The sequence below is a fragment of the Myodes glareolus genome, chromosome 5 (assembly GCF_982192425.1).
Source record: "Myodes glareolus chromosome 5, mMyoGla1.1, whole genome shotgun sequence".
Classification (NCBI taxonomy): domain Eukaryota; kingdom Metazoa; phylum Chordata; class Mammalia; order Rodentia; family Cricetidae; genus Myodes; species Myodes glareolus.
This window is the reverse complement of record NC_142030.1, coordinates 67,906,406-67,924,105: the sequence shown is the minus strand read 5'-3', so window position 1 is coordinate 67,924,105 and position 17,700 is coordinate 67,906,406. Positions and strand designations below refer to the sequence as shown.

The window sequence follows — 17,700 nt, the reverse complement described above, 5'->3', positions numbered from 1 at the left end:
GAAACGCTACTCTGGCTACTGTTTGCATGAAGAACGAATGGACACAGTGGCAGGTGGAAAAGAACCCACTGCATAATTCACAGACTCAGAAATGAGCACCATCGTGTAATAGATACAGCTAATGATGAGCATTACTTCAGATCTGTGTCTGTGAGCTGGGGTGTCTACCAAAAGGTATCAAAGTAAGATAAGCTCTGGAGCGACCCCCAGAGGCTTTATGGTGAATTTCACCTGCAGTTACAAATGCTTAAGAAGCAGGGCTGGAAAAACCCTCTGATTTCATCAGTGTTTTGAACCATTTCAAAATTATTTTAAAATATTGAGTTTTTTTTAAAAAAAAATCTCTTTTGACTTTTGTAAATGTTTTATAACAGAAAGCATTTTAATAATTCAGATGTGCAAATTAATAACAAGTTAGAAATAACTTTTTCTTCAATTTTTCTTGCTAAGAGAATTACAGAATAAAGCACTTGCTACACAAGTCTGAAGACCAGAGTTCAAAATCCTGGTAGAACCTGGGTAGGCACAGTGACCTGCTTGTGTCCCAGTGCTCAGAAGAAACAGGATCCCCAGGGCAAGCTGGCAAGTTAGACTAGCTGAGTTAGTGACCAAATCCTTGAGGCCCTGGTTCTGTGAGAGAATACTCTTCAGCAAACAGAGACTAAGGAAGATATCGACTATCAATCTGTGACCTCTACACATATGCTCATATATATACTTACAAACATGCATACACACAGGCACACACCACACACATGGGTTAAAAAAAGAAAAAGAAAGATAGATAGAAAGAAGAAAGAAAGAAAGAAAGGAAGGAAGGAAGGAAGGAAGGAAGGAAGGAAGGAAGGAAGATGATATGAGGAAAGAAAAGAAAGGCTTCCAACCCAATGTTGCAGACAGGCAAACAGCATGGAGCAAATGGAACAATGGCGGTGGGGAAACAGAATAGAAAGCAGAGCTGACGGACAGGAAGACAAACTCCCCCACTCCTCCGTGGACTAACCACACGACAATATCTCAATGTTAATAAAGGAGTACCTAAGGGCTCCTATGACAAAGGGTGAATTCCAGAATACAAAGGAAATAAATATATGACTGTATGGATCTAAACTCCTAATAGTAAATTGAGCACTTTTTGACGAGGGTTGCTATAGCAATGTCATGAGATTCTAACAGTGCTAGAATGTTCTTCCTTGTGTCACAAGACAAATATTGAGACCTACCATGTGATGCCCATTCTGATAATTTTTTAAATTCTCCACTGAATAATTTGAATAATTATTATATAAGCTTCCAGTTCGCACTTCCAACTGCCTACTTCAGCGGGGCCCTGTTTTTCCTTAAAGAAAATCCCCCAACCAAAGCACAATCGAACTCTGCAAAGTCATACAAATACATACATGTCGAAGAAGTTCAATGTTACCATTGGTGATTTCACTGTTTATCTTCAAAAGCCATTGATGAATCATGTCAAATATATGTCCTTGGAGTGTCCTGTAGGGAAAAAAAGCAGGCAAAATAAACACAAGAAACGTGAGTCAAATATATAAGTCACCGTCAATGAGAAGAAAGAGGGACATGGTAAGTGTGGGTACTGAGAAGATTTAAGAACTTAGACAAAAGTGATTCAAAGCCTTGAGCTCCTGATAGGTTGGTTAGGTTGAGACAGCCATCCTAACTACTAGACAGATGTCAACTAGCATGATGTCCTTGGGACACTGTACAGTGTCTACCTGCAATATTCTGTCTCCACTGTCAACACACATGCTGTTCACTCCTGGGCTAGGAGGATCTTCTTGTGGAATGCTAATTAACTTTAAAAATCCTCTCAGCGATTGGCTTCTGGCATGACTGTGCAGAGTCAGCACAGCCCACTCCCCAGTGAAAACAATAAGTTAACTTTGAAAAACTAAACTATTGAAAGCTTCCAGAAATGATAAGAAAGAAAAAAATTTCAAAAAACAATGGCTGAAAATGACATAAGTTTATGGAAAAATAATAATTAACAGAAGGTTCAACAATTTCCATGCAGAATAAGTACAGAGATCCGTTAACAGAGATCCGCTAACAGAGATCCACTAACAGAGATCCGCTAACAGAGATCCACTAACAGAGATCCGCTAACAGAGACATCAAAGTGAAAATGCCAGAAGTCTCCAGGATGGAGACGCTGCTTCACAAAGCAAACCTGAACTCATTCAAAAGCCAAAGTAAGATAACTGAATGAAATTACAGTCAACAAATGGAATAAACTGGGAAACTCAAACATGTGAAATTTAAATGACAAATGAGTCAACAAATATTAATTCAAGATTAATTATCAGGTACTTTGAGGTTAATGCAAGTAAGGAGACACCATACCACAACTCAGACATCCTTAGATGGAAATTGATAGCTTCAAATATTAAACAAGGATCTCAATTCCATGACCTAACGGTTCACCTTAAGACCATGGGAAGGGCTGAGAGGGTTCCCTAAGTGACAGACAGAATGTGTGGTTAATGTGTGCCACACTCAATGGAGGAGGTGGTGAAGCACTAAAAATAATAAGATAAAAAGCAAGATGAAGGAAATCATAATTGTAATAAAAATCAATACCCTAGAGCACAGAAAGACTTTGGAGAAAATCAATTAAAATGAAAGGAAGTTCTTTGAAAAGTTAAAGCTTTCTATTGCTGTAATAGAACATCATGACCAAAAGCAACTTGGAGAGAAAAGTTTATTTCAGCTCTGGAGGCAGGAACTGAAGTAAAGGCCACTGGCTTGTTTCCTTGGGCCATGGCAATCATTAATCAAGAAAATGCATTATGCAGACTTGCTACAGGCCAATCTTATGGAGGCATTTTCTCAATTGAGAGTCCCTCTTCCAAAACGATTCCAGTTTATGTCACCTGACATAAAATTAACCAACACAATAAGTATTTATCTAGAATTACCAAGAAAATCAGAGGCGAGGTCCAATGACCGCATTCAGAAATGAGAGGAGGAACACAGTGTTGACTTGGAAACAGAATTGGGATATGACTGAAGAGTCCAGGAATAAGAAAATAAAAATGTAGATTCCAAAAATAAGAATGTAGAAATAAAGAAATATAAAATCATAAGTCTAGGAGGATGAGAACAGACTATCAGCAGCTTTCTCAGCAGATCAAGGATCATTCATTCACAATGAGCTATTTTCTCAGATGCTTGGGAAGTGTAGGTCATTTTACAACTGGTTGTTTTATTTACAAGGCCAGAGTGTCTCTCTACAAATTGAGAGCAGTGTCCTGGCCATCCCTGATAAACGACAAATGTGAACTGAGTTAACCTTTAGGAGACAGAGATATGTGACCTCTGGGTTAGACACTGTCTCCGTTATGGAAAACTGGCGACACCAGAGGAGAGGCATAAGACTCCAGTTTACACCAAGAGGTACCAGGAGACAGTGGACAAATACAATGGTTTAATTAATGAGCTCTAATAATGGAGGTTGTAAAGTATGGCAGTCAGTATCTGAGTTTTACCTTGAGATAATGTGAAAAGCTTTCTGCTATCTTTTAAGTTCCCAGCCTAAGAACCAGTTAATTCTAATTTATTAACCTTCTAGTATTACAAGCAGCCCCTTTTCTGACTAATTGCTAAAGATATCTGCTTTCTCTCAATTAGTGACCTTTGCTGTAATCTCCTCTGAAACATATTTCATGATGGTTGCCTAGTTACCCATTGACATTAGCACTTACTCCCCTCTTTAGGGTCTCCGCTGACCAACCCAAGGGTCAGGGCAAGGTTGTAAAACTTCTTTTGTTCAGAGATAATGCTTGGTGCCCCTACTATAAAAAGTGGGTTCAGAAACCGGCCTTTTGCCACAGCCTAACAAACACCATCTCTGGCTGTGGTCTCAGCTAGCTGATAAGCTTCTGTGCCCCGCGGTGTTTTATTTTTATTTTTTTATTTTTAAGTTTGCTTCTGGTTTTCCTAGGATCTGGTTTCTGGAATAAAATTTGCTTCTGGTTTATTAGACTTGGTGGTGTTCTCATCTTTGCGCAACCCCCCTGGACCAAACAATGGCTGTTGCTCAGATGCAGTTTGAATTTGTCCCTTAGTGATCATTGTATCAAAAGCTAGTTCTCCATACAGTAACATTAAAAGACAATAGAACCTTTTAATGGGGCTGGAGAGATGGCACTACTGTTACTTGCTGCTCTCCCAGGGGACCCAGGTTCAATTCCCAGAACCCACATGATGGCTCACAACCATCTGCAACTCCAGTTCCTGGGGGCTGATCCACTTTTCTGACCTCTGTAGGCACCAGGTACACAGACACACATGAGGGCAAAACACCCATACACATAAAGTTAAAATCAAATCATTTCTAAAAGAAGTAGTGGAGTCTTTGAGATTCAGCTATACAGGCCAGGACCGCCAGACCGTGCAGGCCGGGGCCGCCAGACCGTGCAGGGAGCACACTGGAGAAAGGTGTGTGGTCGTTACTAGATGGAGTAGCCCACGTCTGGCATTGCTAGATGAAGTCGAGAACTTTACAAAGCAGGAGAGAAATACAAGAATCTGTCCTGGAGGGACTGGCTGTCAGTGAGAAGTGCTCTAACCCAGAGGTAGGAGAGATGGCTCAATATCAGCTCAGAAACTCTGCAAGCACTGCCAGCCATGGGTACTCTGGAGAACAGAGGAGAGAGACTTCGGAGAGAGGTTGCACAAAGGACACCTGAGGAAGAAGATGCCAGGGTTTCCTAGGGCTGGTACAGCTGAGGAATGCCACTTTACAAAGCCCTCCGCCGAGCTGTCACCCAGCTGCCTGGGACTGTCTGGGAACTGCCCTCTCTGAAAACACAACAGACACTACTAGGTGAAGAGAGGTCTTTCTTTGAGCTGGTAATCAACAAGGTGGGAACTTGACCAGAGTCAGATCCTGCAGGGCAACTTCAATACAGGTGTCTGAGGACAGAATGGTCGCACAAGAGCACTTGCAACAGGTCTCCTGAAGGACATTCCAGAGGTGTCCTTCAGGACATCTGAGAAGCCACTCACTGACCAGACTACACCCAGAGAACACCAGCTGCCCAGTCTGTGGTATCCCTGTTTCTCAGACTTCCTAGAGCTGGGAATATCCTTACCTCCTTGTACAACCTTATCTCTCTTGTCAACCAATCCTCATCCAAAATGGCCTCATGGCCCTCCTCGGTCCCTCCAAGTCTCCTTTCTCTCCCTTTTCTCTCTCTCTCTCCAATACTAGCTACTGGTCTTACCCTGAGGGGAGTTTCTTTTCTTTCTTTTTTTTTCCTTCTCAAATATAACTAATGTTAATCAATGCACACAATACTATTAATACCTCCTTCTAAAGTGATTGACACAAAATTATTTTTCTTTTAATACCACTGTATTTTGATGGTGGGCCAACATTTAACAATAATTATTTTGCAGACAGTCTTCCTTTCATATTGAAAGCCCCCCCATACTTAAAAGACCCCCCATGTCCACATACTATGTTAAACTCTGCTGAAACTTAACTGAGTCATAGAAAGAAAGCCCCCAGGCTCAGCAAATGACTCTGTGAAATTTAGCTGGGCCATAGAAGGAAAGTCCCTCCAGCCCAGCCAATGCTAAAACAGGATATCTGTTTAGCAGACTCACTGACTAGGCTGAGGAGAGGGAGTACCCCACCCCCAAGGCATTCTATCTATCGAAACTGTCAACTTGCTGCAGGGTTCTCTATCTAGCTTTGTGGTTTTTCGGGGAAATTCGAGAAAAGACATGGGGTCATTCCCGGGATGAGCTAAGCCCGCTAATTTGAGAACCAATGAAATGCTTGTTGCTATACAGCCTCTTATGTAACTCTTAAGTCCCTATAAATACATAATGTGTCTTCAGCCCGGCATGCTAAGTAACTTGGTTGCTGTAGCATCCACAGGCGCCTGTTTATCCAATAAACTACATCATGCTTTTGCATCCAGTGGACTGGTTCTTGGACAGAGGGCTCCAACTGAGACCCCCTGACATTTGGGGTCTTTCAATATGAACTGTTTAGAATGGGAAAATGCAGAGAGATGAAAAGCTTATTAGTGGTTGATTAGGGCTGTAGGTGGGGAAGGGGTATAGGCTAGGTGGGTTATATGGTTTGGCTGTGTGTACGTGTGTGTTTTTTTTCATCCAGGGGCTCATGTTTTAGAAAGCTAGGTTTTTGGGTGGTCATGAAACTTTTAAGGATATGGCCTACTAGGTGGTAATTAGGTTACCGGGGTACTCCACAAGATTCTGGGTAGTTCCTACAAGAAGGAATTGTTGGAGAAGAATGAAGTAGATCCCTCTGACTAGACATGTGATTCCCTCCCTCCTACCTGCATTCCCGCCATGATGTCATTTGTCATGAGCCCTTGACAGAGCCAGCACCATGCTATTTAGACTTCCAACTTGTGAAACCATAAGTAAAAATAAGTCTCTTTTCTGAAGAAAGAGCCCAGTCACTTGTTAACAGAAATCTTATTTCACCATAACATACAAAGTTTTTTTTAGAAGAATGAAAATATGGTTTTAAAATCTGTAAATACACTGAGACTATTAGATTATTAGATTGGAGCTTTAGACACATCTTCCCCAAAAAGAAGAGCCTGGGCACTTACGCGCCAGAATCCATGTCCAGGTACTGTGGAACGGTACCAATAATGTTTAACAGCATGTCCAGCTGATACTTCATTTCATTGATTTTCTCATCAATTTCAGCCCACTCTTCAGGGGGCATACTAGAAAGTTCTAGGAGGTTTTCTAACTTGAAAGAACACATGTCCAGAGAAATAATCAAGTTTGGAAGAACTTTGGAGATACCTAGAAAAGTGAGGGGAGGAAACATTAACAAATTATTTGCAATATCACTGTTTCGATACTAGATTATAAAATCTAGGCAAGGACAGATGTCCTTGAAAGACTCATCCCTGAAAAAACCGGAATTGGCACAAAACATTCCAAAACCAAGTTCTCAGCACAGAGGAGATGTGATTGCCCCAGGGGGACAAAGGGCAGGGAATAAGAGACAAAGACAGGAGACAGAGGTCAAGAGAGAGAGGAAAGGGAGCATGGGAGAGGGGAAGAGGAATTTGTCCTGAGGGATAGAGGACTTCCTCAGATGGAGAAGAGAGATGTGGCCCATGGGCAAATGACAGTTTATAAAGGTAAAATGGGAAACTATGTTAGAATGAGTTGGTTTGTTTTGATTGGGCATGTTAATTAGGACAGCCAAAAGGGAGCTTTTGATTGCTGGACTTCAATACTTTGATAGCTGGATCTTGGTAGTCAGCTTCATGAGGAGGAAGCGATCAAATAAGGGATCAAATAAGGGAATAAACCTTGGTGGCTAGCTTTAGGAATGTAGAACAATGGTTTTTTTTGTTTTGTTTTGTTTTGTTTTTATCAAGGCTGAGGGGATGGGGGAGAAGGGCAAGGTCGACCAGAGCACTGTTTGCCATGTTCCAGCCTACTAGAATCCATAGATTTCTAACTAAGCAGCAAGTAAACACTGTAGCAAGTACCTCTGTACCCAGTGGTACAGAGCTTCTTTGGTGAGCTTGTGTTCTAATTTCCTTGTTTTCTCTGTGGAGAACCAAATGCATTAAATCCAGAAATACCAGTTACAGTTTTCTGTAAATGGCACTGATCTGTCACTCTCTGAAGGGAGGAGTGGTGATGAGCATGCTTCTCCCTGAGACAGTCAATGACAGGGGAGTATACATGGGTCTGCAGGCATTTCTTGGGTCCTTGACTGGGTCTTCCTGAAATCCACAGTTTCTAGTCATGGCAATCACTATATTCTAAAGGTCTGAAGAATAGAGCCTGGATCCCACTGTTAACCCAATGGACTACTTCACTGTGAGGTCACAGAAAAAAAAAAAAAACCTTCTCTGTCTCATTTCATTTTTAAAACATGAAGAGAAAACCCTGTAGTGATATTTCATTTGTATTTTAATAAATAAAGCTTGCCTGAAGATCAGAGTGTGAAACAGCCACACTGAGCAGTCATATAGACCAGGCAGTGGTGGCACACACCTTTAATCCTAGTAGCCACACTAGTTAGCTATAGAGGCCGGGCAGTGGTGGTGCACGCCGTTAATCCCAGCATTAGAGAGGATTAAATCCCAGCATTATAAACTGTCTCTGGAGGAGACAGCTCTCAGCTCAGTCTCATTTGAGATTCATGGAGGCAGGATCACCATTTCAGACTGAGGTGGAGGTAAGAGCCAGTGCCTGGCTGCTTTGCTTTTCTGATCTCCAGGTTGAACCCCAATATCTGTCTCCGGGTTTTTATTATTTGTGCTACAAAACCCTGCCTTTTAGAGTTACACAGAGAGATAACTACAAGCCAGCTGCTTATTCTGTCCTTTCCCATGACATTCACCAGTAAATCAATAAGTAAACAGGAATGTTCAAACTGACTTGAGAATTGTCCATCATTTTGTTTTCTTTATTTTAAACCCTCTAAACTTCATTTTTCCTTGCTCACTATGTACTCTTACAGGTATTACCATTTTATTTAAAATGTATTTTTGTTGCTACAGAAAATTAAGTTATGTTTCTTCCTGTAGTTTTGCTTGTTTGGATGGTTGGTTGGTTTTTTTGAGACAAGGTTTCTCTGTGTAACAGTTCTAGCTGTCCAGGAACTAGCTCTTGTAGACCAGGCTGGCCTTGAACTCACAGAGATTCTCTTGCCTTTGCCTCCTGAGTTCTGGGATTATAGACGCGTGCCACCACTGCTGGACTCTTCCTGTAGCTTTACCTTGAACAACAGTGCCATCAATGGATCAAGGCAACCAGGACCCTTCGCTCAGAAGGATTCCTAACGCACAACAGAGTGAAAATGCATTGCTGAACTTTTAGCATCTCCATGGCTTTGGGAGAAGGGATTTTCAGTATCTCTCATGTCAACCTTCTGAGGAGTGGGCTAAAGTAGACTCAGGATCTACTAAGAAGCAGATGGTCTAGTAAACACACGAGACTTCCACTGAACCCCGAAACCACACACCTCATAGAAAATGGTGGAAGAGGTAGGTTAAGACCTTGAAACACCTAGAGACAGACTTCATTTCAACGCAGGCTCTGCTTAAATTAAGGTGATCTGCTCTAGACCTAAATGGTCTGCTAAGTGGGGGAAAATGCTATAACACTCTACAACAATTTAAAATTGGTACCAGTCTCAGGTCATCTCTAGAACTGTCCAAATAGTGTCAGCATTCAATCAGAATATGGCTCACAAAAAAATTGGCTCAGAACTATGACAAAACAGAAATGATTTTGAGAAACCTAAAGGAGAACCAGATGTGGCCCAATTATCATTGTTTTAAATGTAACTAGTTATTAACATTTAGAAGTTATTAGGGCCAGGGATGAGGATTGGTGGTAGAACTCTTGATTAGCACATGCACCGTTCTGCTTGATCCTTAGCACTGGAAAAACAAAAGACAAGTTATTAAATGATAAATAGAAATTTTTGGTAAAGAACTAGAAATCTAAAAGTTTATAAGCCCAAGGACTGAAAAGAAAGTAATTGAAATGAAGAACTCGGAGGATGTCACACAGCGGGCTAGAGAAAGCCCTGAAAGAAGGCTGCTCCAGACTGTGATTCCCATATCCAGACGGATGAGCTTTAAACAGAGGAGGGAAAAGCAGAGTGTGGCAGCACACACTTTCAGTCCCCACACTAGGGAGGCAGAAGCAGATGGAGCTCTCGGAGTTCGAGGCCAACCCAGTTTGCACGGCAAGTTCCAGGCCAGCCAGGACTATATACCCTGAAAAACAAACAAATAACCAAAACAACAACAAAACTGGGAGAAATCTGTAGCAACTCACTACCGTAAGAAAAACTGAAGAGGGGAAACAGAAAGGAGGGACACACAAATAAAGGATATGACAAGAAAAAGGTCTTTCTCCAAATACACAAAAGGAAAAGGTTGGTCACTGTTCAGTCACAGACTAAAGTCAGGAAGAACTGACAACACTGGGCATGGTGGTTCACACCTTTTATCCCAGCAGGCAGATCTCTAAATTCGAAGCCAGCCTGGTCTACTCAGCAATTTCTAGGACAGCCAAACCTACAAAATAAAGAGATATTGTCTCAAAAAAAAAAAAAAAAAAAAAAGGAAGAGAAGTAGGAGGAGAAAGGAGGCCAATCTGATGGAGGCAGTTCTTCAACGGAGGCTCCCTCTTCCCAGATAACTACAGCTTCTGTCAGGTTGACTAAGCAATCAGTGACAACTGAGTTATTGCCTTTCTAGTCTAAGTGCATTGCATTTAGTACAATGTTATTTTGCCATTTTGGGTGGAAGTGGGCATCACTGTTTGTAGGGAGACCTCAGCTATTCCTCCACTCAGTGTGATATTAATGGTTGGCTATTATATGGCCTTTATTATTTAGGTATATTCCATCTATTTTTATCAAGAAGGGGTGAATTTTCTCAAATGCCTTTTATGTATCCACTGAGATTTTCACAGAGGTTTGCCCTTCATTCTGGTGACGTGGTAGGTTTATTTGTGCATGTTGAGCAATCCTTACATCCCTGAGATAGACTGTACTTGATCATGTTGAGTCATTCTTGTATGTAGTTCAGGTTAGCCTTGAACTTCTGGGCTCAAGCAATCTTCCTATTTCAACCTCTCAAGGGACTACAAGTATGTATCAGTCAATCTGAGTTAAGAATATTCTGAAGTCAGGGAGTAGTGGTGCACGCCTTTAAACCCAGCACTTGTGAGGCAGAGGCAGGCAGATCTCTAAATCTGAGGTCACCCTGGACTACAGAGAAGTTCCAGGACAGCCAGGGCCACACAGAGAAACCTTATCACGAAAACCAAAACCAAAACCAAACATGTGTTGCTATTTGTATTGCTAGCATTCAGGTGAAGAATTTTATATCTATATTTATCAAGTGTAAGGACCTATAACTGTTTTTTTTGTTTATTTCCTGCTTTGCACATCAGGATGAAGGTGAACTCACAGACTGAGTTTGAAAGAATTACATCTTCTTTAATATTCTGAAATAATTTCATAAAAATTAATATTAAATATTTATTTGGTAGAAATCTGCAGGACATCATCAGGCACTAGGATGTATCCACAGTCTCCATTTGCACATACACATGTGTGTGCATGTATGATGTGGTGTCTGCTCATGTTTATGTGTGTGCATAAAGACAGAGGTCGACACCAGACACCTTCCTCAACGGTTCTCCGTTTGTTTACCTTAGACAGGGCCTCTTATGTAATCTGAAGCTCATGAGTTGATTAGACAGACTGGCAAGCAAGATCCTGGGACCTTCCTGCCCCCACCTCCAGCACTGGGAGGATTAAAAGTACACATCAACAAAGCTAGGTTTTTAACACAGGTGCTGGGGATGTGAACTCAGATCTTCATGCAATGCAGCAAGCACTTTCCATGGTGAGCTATCTCCTCAGCCTCTACATTTTCTTAAGGAAAAAGATTCATTACCACCTTCTATAAGTGTGGACATACCCTCCTTTTGGAGTCCCTTTCTGTAGCAGGCTTTCTCAGACTGCCAGCCCCCAAATCATGACTCAAACTTACTATTAGTTATGAGTGCTCAGCTTTTTCTTATGCTTGTCCCACTAGCTCCTATAACTTAATTAACCTGTTTATCTTTGTCTTTGTTTTGCCTTGGGGATTATTACCTTTCTTTCATTCTATATGTCCTACTTTCCTGCTTCCTTGGTGTCTGGTTGGCTGGCAGCTGCCAGACTGTCCCCAGGAGTCCCCTCTCTTTCTCCCTTGTTCTCTCTTGAGCCTCGATTCTTCCTCCTACTTATTCTCTCTCCCTGCCAACTATGCCTATCCCTCTACTGTCTAGTTATTGGCCATTCAGCTTTTTATTAGACCAATCAGGTGCCTTAGGCAGGTTAGGTAAAACAGCAACACATCTTTACATAGTTAAAGTAATATTCTACAACATAAACTAATGTAACATAACCTAACATAGTTAAACAAATATTCCACAACACCTTTCATCTCTTTTAGCTTAATTAAGGGCTAAAAGTTAAACATATTTCTTAAGAGTGTGCCATCTAACAGGCACTAGTTACAAGAAGGAATATAGTTAGTTTGATAGATAGATAGATAGATAGATAGATAGATAGATAGATAGAATTATTGTTACATGAACAATAATTAAAGTATTGGAACAAGTAGTGCCAAAGAGATTTGCATTAGTACAGATCTTGGTTTATTGATACAAATTTAAGGTCAATTTTGTTATACTGTGTATATGTATTTCTGATCTTACAGTATTGTGTTTGTATAATTAAGAAATATAGGTTAACAGATAATCATCTACAATAGTCAAGCTTGTAGTCATGTTAGTTAGATTTTCTAGATGTACAGAGATGTATTTCAGATGGATAGGCATTCTTCAAATCTTTTAAAGACTACAGAATATTGCATTTAAAGTGTTTTAATAAGTTAGGACTTTTCATGACAATGAGACCCATCTGCTCCTGGCAGCACCAATCTACTTCAAGAGGATGATGGGAACTGAAGAGGCTCCTTATGGCATTGGTTAGCCATTTGGGCAAGAAATTGCTCTTGCCTGGACTGCTTGATGCTATGCTGTATGAACTGGACATGCAGGACCCACACAGAAATGACTGCTGAACTTGCTGCCTAAAGGTGAGATGGTCCTATGGGGTTCCTACTACATGAAAGAGTCTGTCAGATATTCTGCAGGACACAGAAGAAAGTAACTGATAGACTTTGCCATTTCAAGGCAGAACAGATCTTTAAATTTCCTGCTTTGTAGAAAAGTCTGCTGGATACTAAGGGCTGGTAGGCTGAAGACGGATGGTTCAATGATATAGAAGAACTTTGGGTGACTGTCCAGGCAGTGAGATGTCTCTGTCAATTCCAGAGTTTTGGAAGTTGCTTACAATGCACTTCCTGTTAACTTAGGTATTATATCCTTCTGGAGTCTTTAATAGAGTTGAAGAATAGATATAGTTTTCCTTAGTTATGATAAAAGATAAAGTAGATATAAATATTGTAACTGTAGTTCTTGCTTGATACCTGTTTTGTTCTACGTAATTTTACTATGTTAAAGTTAAAACCTTCCTTTTTATTTAAACAGAAAAGGGGAGGTGATGTGGAATTCCTCTCTGTATGCTGTGAATACCATTGGTTAATAAAGAAACTGTCTTAGGCCTGTGCAGGGCAGAATATAGGTAGGTGGGGGAAACTAAACTGAATGCTAGGAGAAAGGAGGTGAAGTCAGAGATACCATGAAGCCACCACTGGAGACAAACACAAGTCATCAGCTGGAACCTTGCCTGTCGACCATGAGCCTTGTGGCAAAATATAAATAATGGAGATGGATTAATTCTAGATGCCAGAGCTAGCTAGCAATATACTTAAGTGATTGGACAAGCAGTGATTTAAGTAGTATAGTTTCTGTGCAGTTATTTCAGGCCTGAGCAGCCGGGAATACACAAGTGGCCTCCTACAACAAAGTGGCTATCATAGAGATACCACAAAAACTCTACAGAGGCAAATAATGGCAGTATTTTAAAAGATGAGCAATAATTATGCAGATAGCTCACAGAGGAATATATTAATAATAATAATAACAATAACAATAATTGTGCTGCACTTAGTTATAACACTGGTTCCTACTTAGAACATTTTTCTGAAGATTCTTAGTTCTGTCAGTGAAATAGTTTTCAGATAGCCACCTTAGACATTCCCTGAGATTACTGCATGAGTTTGGGAGATACCTTTCCAGGCCAGAGTGTGAAAGCTGGTTTATATAGCATATATTCGATAAACTGGCTATTAAATTGAAATTTTAACATAATTGACGGTGTCTGACTAGGGTTAAAAAAATAGACAAATTAGTCGGGCAGTGGTGGCACACAGCTTTAATCCCAGCACTTGGGCAGCAGAGGCAGGCAGATCTCAGTGAGTTCAAGTCCAGCCTGGTCTACAAAGTGTGTTCCAGACAGCCAGGACTATTACACAGAGAAACCCTATCTCAAAAAATAAAAAAGAAAGAAGAAAAAAAAGTAGTCGAATCGCCCTGGAAAATCTGAAAAAGACTTATACATGAAGTCTAACAGTGACTGAGACTTATACATGAAGTCTAACAGTGACTGAGACTAGGACCTGGATGGAAGAAAACCGGCTGAAAATCTGCAGAAGGATTTTATGGGCATTTCTCTCAGCCCAGATTTCTTGGTGTAACACTGGGCAGCTAATCATCTCTTTAAGAGCAGGAGGCAGAGATTTTACTCTAATAAAAGAGTCAACCCATGAAGAAGCTGCAGCAATTATAAAGACATAGACAATCAATAACAGAGTACCACAACATACAAAGGAGACCACTGCAAAGCAATAGTGGATGGCTCCAGTTTCTTATTGTACAAAATGACTCAACAAAGAAATATGAGGCTGGGGCTGTGAAATGGCTCCAGAGGACCCAGAGTCAATTCCCAGAAGTCATATGGCAACTGACAACCATCTGTAACTCCTGTTCCAAGGGATCAGATGCCCTCTTCTGGTCTCTGCAGTCCTTGTATATATGTGCTACACAGACATATATCTAGGCAATACCAATGGAAACTTGAAAAGGCAACCAACGGAATGGGAGAAAATATTTGTAGGTCACATGTCTGAAAAGTGATGTGTAGTTACAATAAAAGGACAACACACACATGCATGCACGCATGCACACACACACACACTCATGTACATATGCACGCATACACACTCACGCACACACACACACAAGTGCGCACACACACACACACACAAGTGTGCACACACACAGGCATACACAATCTGAACGGGAACTTTCCCAAAGAAGATAGACAAGAATTTTTGCTATCCTTATTACATATTTGCATACAAATCAAGACCACAGAGAAACAGTATCTCACACCCACTGTCATGGTGAGATGGCCATGGTGGTACCAAGGAAGTAGAAACATCAAAGCCTCATAACTGCTCCTGAGGATGTAAAACTGTATCCACCTCAGAAACAGTGTGGCAGTCTCTTGAAAGCTAAACACAGAGCAGCCTGTCAAACAGCTAGGGCTTTCTTCCAAAAGAAATGAAAACAGCAAAGAGGGATAAACCCAAATGTCTATCAACAGCTTATACTATATACAAAGTCAGGTGTATACATGACAGTTTATTGGTCATAAAAATTATGGAGGGCCAGCCATGGTGGCAAATGACTGTAACCCCAACTCATGAGAGGCTGAGGCATGAAGACCAAGTTTGAGAATAAGTCATATCTTTAAAACAATAAAAAAAAATTTAAAAGACAGGGGTTTGGGGCCAATCTGGTCTATACAGTGATCTCAGGACATAGAGAGACCCTGTCTCAAAATAAGGGGATAGACAAGGCTTGAAAGATTAATACATGCTGTGAATATAGATGATGCTTAAAGACATGATGCTATGTAAAACAAACAAACAAACAAACAAAGCACAAAGCACATGTCTCATTCATATGAAAAGCCCCAATGGAACTATAGAAGGGGTTTTAGGAATAGGGATATAAAGTTGTTTAGGAGTAGGGTAGGGACGAGGGTGATGAAGGTTAAGACCTGAAGGATACAGGACTCAGGACTCCTAGTGAAGTGTTCTAAATATTACAAACTCACCTGCGGAAATGGATGCACACACATGTATATATTGTATTCACACTTTAAACAGGTGGTGGTATTATATATTAAATTATATTTGAGCAAAATGATACTCAATACTTTTTCTGCTTGATTTTTTTCATCTTTTTTTTAAAGATTTGTTAATTATTAGTCTCAGTATTCCGCCTACATGTATCCCTGCAAGCCAGAAGAGGGCACCAGATCTCATTATAGATGGTTGTGAGACACCATGTGGTTACAGGGAATTGAACTCAGGACCTCTGGAAGAATAGTCAGTGTTCTTAACCTCTGAGCCATTTCTCAGTGCCCTTTCTGCTTTATTTTTAAAACTGGGATAGTTTGTACTTATTTCTTAGATTTTAATTTTTTATATATATTTTAAATATTTATTTTTTGTTTTTATTAATTGTTTTTATTGGGCTTTATTTTTCTCTGCTCCCCTCCCTTCTTACTTCGACTCTCTCCCATGATCCCCACGCTCCCAATTTACTCAGGATATCTTGTCTTTTTCTAAGATTTTAATTTCTAATGAACTCTTTGGGTCTTAATGGTATTCAACACTGTAATTACTGTTAAGATTCTTTACGATGTCAAGAAATCTCATTTTGCTTGTTTGCTTACCGTTTTCACCATTTATTCTTATTTCATACTCTTTGTAGAGCCTGCTAATGGTTTTTATCATTTCCTCCATGTACTCGTGCTCTGGGGGCAACACCCCATCCATGCTCTTATGGCGACTAAATATCGCAAACCCAATGTCTGTCCAGTTCTCCTGTAAGCGTCTAATGATCTTGAGAGAGTCATATTTGGCCAACAGAGAATCCCCTGTAAAATTTTCTTTCTCCTCAGTCATCAGCTAGGAAGGGAAGCAGAGGGGAGAATAGCACACTATTATTCCAAGTCTGCCCCCAGCCTCCATCCCTGTGATTCCTAATGATTCTGAAAAGTCACATGTTATTGTCATTGTCTGTACATTTCTTCTTGTAAGATTCTGGGGTTAAAGATACTCAGGCTCAAATTCTTATTCTGCCATTTGCTACCAACAGAAAACTCAGTTAATTATCTTTCTAAGCTTTGATTTGGGAAAGTATGAGATGGGAATCAAAACCTCTATTATGAGCTGTCAGAAAGAATACAATAATGTATGAATTGCCTTTTCAGCCTGACAAGTATTTAATAAACTAAATAAGAATTATCCCTAATTAAGTATTTTTCAATTTTATCCATATGTGTCAAAACTACAAAAGAAAAAAAGAAATCACTAAGGTAAACACACTCTATGTAGAAAGGCAAACATCCTTGGTCTGAAGATTATTATGATCAAGTCGTTCCAGAAGAAGAGGAAGTGACTGGGCACAGTGGTCAGTGCACACCTGTAGTCCCAGCCCTGAGAGGCAAGGGGGTTGGAAGGAACTCCAGTCTGGTCTTGGCTACATCATGAGCTCAGGATCAGAATGGGTTACTGGAAACCTAGTCTCAAAAGCATACACAAAAAATCAATTCTTGAGCTTTGTATGAGATTTCATTAGGTCATGAATTTGGTATTCCCTCTTAACTCAATGTCATTATACATTTTTCTTTGTCCCATTACTATAGCATAATAGCATAATGAAAGTCAGGCCTTGCACGTTTGGCTCAGTGGTATAGTACTAAGCCACACCACTGAGCCATATCTCTGGCCTCATAATGGTGACTTAGTAAAATTTATTTTTAAAACTTAAAACTTGGGCTGGAGATACGGCTCAGTGGTTAAGAGCACTGACAGCTCTTCCAGAGGACTGGGGTTCAATTCCCAGCACCCACATGGCAGCTCACAACTGTCTGAAGATCCAGTTGCAGGCAATCTGACACATTCACAACAATGCACATAAAATGGTTAAATAAATCATGAAAATATTTTTAAAAAATTAAAAAAAACTTAAAACTTTTTAAAAAAACATTCTAATAATGTGTGAAATGTAATATGTATGGCACATACACAACAAAATACAGCCTGACCTTAAAAAGGAGTTGATTCTGAAACATGCCTGAACCTTGATGGCAATACTGAG

At 40.4% G+C, this 17,700-nt stretch overlaps 1 protein-coding gene across 3 annotated transcripts in view; it reads right to left on the bottom strand.

Annotated features, from left to right (window-relative positions):
* Axdnd1 (axonemal dynein light chain domain containing 1) overlaps positions 1–17,700 on the bottom strand; it is a 78,094-nt gene that overhangs the window by 24,950 nt on the left and 35,444 nt on the right. For all 3 annotated transcript variants that reach the window (XM_048421553.3, XM_048421555.3, XM_048421551.3), the window contains exons 15-17: positions 16,271–16,505; positions 6,618–6,819; positions 1,401–1,494 (exon numbers count right to left, since the gene is read on the bottom strand). In XM_048421553.3, the coding sequence (XP_048277510.3) occupies positions 1,401–1,494; positions 6,618–6,819; positions 16,271–16,505 (531 nt within the window). The remainder of the gene's footprint in view (positions 1–1,400; positions 1,495–6,617; positions 6,820–16,270; positions 16,506–17,700) is intronic.